Source organism: Hipposideros armiger, unplaced genomic scaffold (genome assembly GCF_001890085.2).
Source record: "Hipposideros armiger isolate ML-2016 unplaced genomic scaffold, ASM189008v1 scaffold_375, whole genome shotgun sequence".
NCBI classification, from domain to species: domain Eukaryota; kingdom Metazoa; phylum Chordata; class Mammalia; order Chiroptera; family Hipposideridae; genus Hipposideros; species Hipposideros armiger.
In genome coordinates, this window is record NW_017731725.1 from 1,244,413 (window position 1) to 1,250,412 (window position 6,000).

The 6,000-nt window shown below is 42.5% G+C and overlaps 1 protein-coding gene across 1 annotated transcript in view; it reads left to right on the forward strand.

Annotated features, from left to right (window-relative positions):
- Positions 1 to 6,000, forward strand: part of LOC109393324 (protein eyes shut homolog) — a 1,090,347-nt gene that overhangs the window by 1,029,790 nt on the left and 54,557 nt on the right. The window contains 1 exon segment of the mRNA XM_019662404.1: positions 2,089 to 2,271. Within this exon segment, the coding sequence (XP_019517949.1) occupies positions 2,089 to 2,271 (183 nt within the window).

Here is a 6,000-nt window from a genome sequence, read left to right on the forward strand (position 1 = left end):
GCAGCTCAGCTCAGGCCCAGCTCACTGGCCCACGTGGAAATCGAACTGTAGCTCGCACTCTAACCAACTGAGCCACTCGGCTGGCCCCTGTTTTCACTATTTTTAATGCCAACATTAAAACACTCAATATTTTTATTTTGTTTCAATTCCAGTACATTTCATTTCCCTGAACCACCCTACCTATAGAACTACTGAAAGTTAAATACCTGATGGAAAGAGTCTTATTATCTCCAGAACACAAACCATACATTACCTCTCTAGATTAAAAAATAAATGTAGGGCCGGCCGAGTGGCACGATGGTTAAGAACTGGCTTGGGACGCCAGAGGGCCCCGGTTCGGATCCCACATATGAGGGCCAGTGACACTGCCCTTCACAGCTAAGATGCTGAACAACAGCTCAACCTGGAGCTGGGCTGCCGTGAGTCGCCAGCGACGGCATAGGCTGCAGCCCCAGCTGCAGTGGGTTGCCATGGGCTACCGTATGTAGCCGGCAGCCAGCGTGAGCGGCCAGCAGCTGCAGTGAGCAGCTGTCCAGAAGCTGGAGACTGATCTGCCTCGCCTGGGAAGAGCACAATGATGGTGCCAACTTGGGTCAGTGAAGCAATGTCCTCCACAACTAGACTGAAGAACAAAAGGACAGCAACTTGTCTGTTCCCCTTCCCCCAATTCCCCAGCGCTGTTCCCATCCCCAAATTCCCCCTAAATAAATAAATAAATAAATAAATAAATAAATAAATAAAAATAAATGTAAAAGTTCTCAAAATCCTACTTCAAATTCTGGTGAGTTTTGAAGAAAAAAAGTTACACTTATCCTAGGTCACACACCCCAAGGAATAAACTGAGAAGATTTTAATAAAATCTTTAAATGAAGTCTTCAACTTATTCCACACAATTAACTCTACTTGAATATTTATATGAAACAAACAGAAATAAAAGCCTCTGATAACTAGAATCATTTTTCCCAGGACAGCACAATTATTTCCTATATGAACAATTATAACCAGACACAACAAGCTCTTTTGTTTTCATCATTAGATGCTGGAGTGAGGATATTTCTTAAGGCTTGTAAAAATCCTAGGTTTACAACTTCCCAGGAGAGCCAACATCTCTTGAGAAGAAGAGAGCAATATAAGGTAATCAAGACAAGCTCTCCTTTCCTCTAGCAAGCTGTCTTGAACCAATAAAAATAGATCCTAGGAACATCCTTTAATCTAGGAATAACATCCATAACAGACAGGGTTGGGGGTCAAAACCCCCCTTCCTTTTTCCTGTGATCCTCATGGCGGGGGGAAATTAAAGCCAGTTGGAACTATTTATGAAGGAAACTGAGCAATAAAAGAGAAAAAAAATGCATACAGGAGATTAGAGGCAGTACAGAAAGAGAAGCTAGCTGGCTAACAGCACCCCTCAAATTCTATTTTGCCTATACTAGTGCCTAAATTTCTGTTTTTCACCATTTCCTGTTTCTACTACATCTCCCTGCAATTTCAGGCCTATTGAAACCCATGTTTTCATTATCGAACACGCATCTCAACAGCGTAAGGATGAACATGCCTTTTAGACAGTGGTCATTCGCAATATGGTGATGGAAACGGATCCATTTCCTTTCCATGTCTTGGCTTCCCTACCCCTGACCTATGGCTTCAGCTCTTGTAAAGGTGCAGGATTAGAAAAGCACTGTGTGTTCCAAGCAGTGAGTTCCTCTCTAAGTCAGAGCCAGCGTTTGGATGCCAAATCATGTTTACAAAGCACCTGAACAAATATGAATGCTTTGACTGCCAGTGATCTATGTCTAAAATTAACCTTCAAAATGTAAGGTTTTTGCTTCTCAAGTAAATGCCTCACTATGGAAAAAGGGTATGTGAGTGAAAGGGTACACACAGAATCTCAAAACACCTTACCTCCTTTCTTCTGGTTTTGAAATTCCCTGTTGAGTCACTTTGTTGTTCAATGCTGAGGGCACTTAAAGTATAATGAATGTGATAGTCAACAGACTATCTGGCCAGATGCATCAGCAAACCACAGCCCTCCTTTTACAAGTACCCGTACAGGTTTATTTTAACCGTTGGGTTTGGGTTTTTCCACAGCTATTAATATTGCTGAGCCCAGGTTCCATGGCACGGACCCCTTTGGATACACTTCATTCTTGGCTTATTCTCGGATCCCAGACATCGACTTTGATTATGAATTCCACTTGAAGTTTCAGCTGGCAAACAATCACTCGGCACTGCAAAATAACTTAGTGTTTTTCACTGGACAGAAGGGCCTTGGTAAGATTAACCGAACCCTCTAGGACTTGCTGAACTCGTGTAAGCATACTTGAGAGATTCTTCAGGTCCGCTGTATTGGGCTGTAGGTAAAGGAGACATTTGCCTAGATGCAGCCTCCTCCTGTTTTCTGCATCTAGCCTGTTCCTTGTAGTTCAAAGTGTTCAGCAGTTTCCTGACCTTTCCTGTCACCCTGTTCACACCAGGGCTACCTCTTACAATCAAGGGCAAGAATTTCTGCAGGCAAACGGGAGGGCAGAGCAGGTAACTAAGTCACCTGAGAAGTGAGCTTATTGACTTGTCTTTTCCTGTTTCTCTCTATCTCCATATTACAAGGAGAGAAGGGAAATTCTCAGAAGGAACATAATTTTACCATGGTGTGTGAAATGGAAATGGCTGCCATCAAAGAAAACCATTCCAAATTAAAGGAGTAAGATGAGGAAAGTACTTAGCCTGTGGCAAGTACTAGCACCCTAGAATTGGTGGGAAATCATCTTACAAATTAAATTTGTCTGTCTTAAGTAGAAACCAGTTATGCATGTGTAGGATCAAGGAAATGCACATATATTTTACGCCCAAGATGGCAACTCAATAGTTAGGCAATTAATCACTTGCCTTCTCTGAGCTCAGTGTCCTCATCTATAAAATCAACCTATTACACCGGAAAAAGACGTTTCCCTAAACCGCCAGTAGTTCCATTGTGCTGGGGTAAGTAGCATTCTGTTCTTTTCAACTCCCTCGGTGACTCTCCTAATAGCCTTGGTTTCTGTATTAACACATGTCTGAAAGGAGCCCACGCCCACGAGAAGTACGATGTACAGCCCCACCACCACCACCACCCTTGTGAGGATGGGAACACTCTGTCACGTGAAGTGCTATTCGTTCTACCTCCGAAATTTGTTTGAATCTCTTTCCCAGCTCTATTGCCAAAACCTCATGACCTCCATCTCACTGGTCCTCCTACTGCCTTTCCTGCCGGCAATCCATTCTCCAAGTGGCAGCGAGAGTTACCTTTGTAAAAGACGTACCATCATATTTGAACCTTGCTGAAAACCCACCTGCGACTTTCCACTGTATTACTCAGAATGAAATCCAAACGTCCCTATCATGTTCTCCAAGGGCCTTCAGGATCAGAGCTCTGCCTCTATGTCTACCCTCAGCCAGGCCACTCTCACCATCTCTCTGCTCCCCTCCTACAGATCTCCTTTCAGTGCCTCAATCATCAAGTGCCCTCCTGTCTCAGAGGCTTTGGGTATGCTCTTTCCTCTGCCTTGTCAGGAAATGGCTATCAGAGCGGTCAAGAGAGCAGGCTCTCGGGTTTGGCAGTGTAGGCTTGAATCCAGTTTCCACCACTCAAAACAGTGGTTCTCAACCTTTCACAGGGGTCACCTAAGACCATCGGAAAACACATATTTTCGATGGTCTTAGGAACCGAGACACCGCTCCTCTATCCGTCTCCAGGCCCACATGCAGATACGCCCACATACGAGTACCCCGTGACCCCTGTGAAAGGGTCGTTCGACCCCCAAAGGGGTCGCGATCCACAGGTTGAGAACCGTTGACTCAAAATTATGCGTCAAGTTACTTAATGCCTCAGTGCCTCAGTTTCCTCACCTCACAAATGAGTCTAATAATAGTACATTCCCTAGTAGAATTGTGAGATTTAATATAGTTAATGCACGAAAAGCCTTGGACTCAATAAACATGGTAACTCGTATTTTCTCCAGGAGGCTTTCCCAGCCATCTTTACAAAAGTAGATCTTATCTCACCCCATCCAAGTTATTCTCTACCTCAGCTTCTTCCTTATTCCCTCCAAAGCCCTTACCTCAATTTAGAATTTTTTAATCTATTGTTAGAGGGTTGCTTTTTTTCTGTCTCCACTATGAGAGTGGGAGCTCTGTGTGGACAGGGACCAAGTCAGCCCTGTTTGACTATCTGTGTCCACACTTAACACACTGCCTGACACATATTCAGCACTGAATGAATAAATGAAAGAACCACAATAAGAACGGATAACTGGATGATTTGTGGATCGGCAGCACAGTTGTACAAAGGTGCTTAAAATGCAGCCATGATTAGGGGCTCCAATTCAGATGCCACCCCTTCTATTACAGTTTCCCCAGGGGCTACCCAGCTCCCACTGCTTGGATGAACCCTCCTTGTCCTGAGCAGCCATAGTGTGCCCTGCCCTGAGGGCATAGACTCTTTATCACAGGCTTTGGTTGGCTAGGTTTCTCTCCTCATGCATAGAAACAGTGTCCCTGTTATCACTATATCACACGCAAGGCCTCTCTCAGGTGGTTTTAATAAATAATCTGTTGAATGACTGCCAGGAGGCATGGCGGAAAGAAAAGAAGGAAGAAGAAATTCCTACCCCTTACTCTTTAATCCTCACACCCGTCATCATATGTGTATCAATTATATATATCCTTTTCATTAGGGAAAAAAAAAAACCTAGCAAATGAAAAATTCAAATGAGCATTACAGGCCCCGGATCTGCCTTGTTTTAAAACAGATCTTCTAAATCCTGAAAGATTCACAGAGGAAGGACCCAGGCTAGGGATAAAACTTGGTCCATAAAATGCTGCCATTAAATAACTCTTCAGTACTCTTCTACTAAAGACTCCTTCAAATTTATCTAAACATCCAGGGGGAAAAAATGTTTTTAAAGCAATGTTTTAGCCACAGCATTTTTAAATTGTGGAATCTTACCTGTGACATTTTCTGGTCTTCTCTAGTCATCTAGCTTGTATTTATGCAAATGGATGCTAATTCTGCACTTGCATTTGTAGGTTGGTGGCATGGTTCAATAAAGGCCATATTAACAGGTAGATCAATTGTGGGGCTCTATTTTCTAATTAGTGAAACTGAGAAATCTGAAACACATAATTCCACATTGTACCACCAGAGGGAGCAAGAACACCAGCTAAAAAGTGCAAGCGGCACTAGAGAGCCTTTTAGGCAATGCTTCTCCAAGTGGGACCTCTTCACACCTGTGTCAGAAGCACATGAGGTCGCTTGTTAAAGCGCTAATTCCCAGGCTCTCTTGAGTCAAAATATATCATTTTATCAGGCACCTTAGGTGCTTTTTGTGCAACTAATATTTCAGAGCAACCACTCAAAACCTCTAGAGGCCAATTAAATTAGACCATATATTGGGATGGACTAAGATATGTAATTATTGCCCATAGTATCATATGTAGGGATGAGTCACCAATTTGTGCAGCATAAAGTTATTAAGGAACTGCATTATCCTTTAAAACATATTATTATGATTAATATTAACCACACAATTTAAAATTATTCTACATAAGAAACTATGATCCAAATGTTATTTTTAACAGTGGTAGCTCCACCCTCAGGTATGATTCTTATTGTTTAGTAAAATCAATCTCTGACCCGAATACTGGTTGTTAGTACTAAAATTACCGTTCCTTATGCTGCCTTTCCTTAGGTTAAAAGGTGCACAAAGCCACAGAGTTTATATAATAATTTGAAATATAAGCCAACCTCTAATTTCTGACATATCCACATAAAAAGGCAAGGGGCCATCATTCCCCAGCACTGATTATATGCTTCCCTGAGTCCCCCCAAGCTGAACAGATTTTTCCAGATTTTATTCTTATTGAACTCTCTGGACAAATTACCCTGTCAAAAATTTCAGCTAGACAGTGTCTCTCTTTTTTTTTTTAAGATTTTTATTGGGGAATTGGGGAAAGGGAACAGCCAAG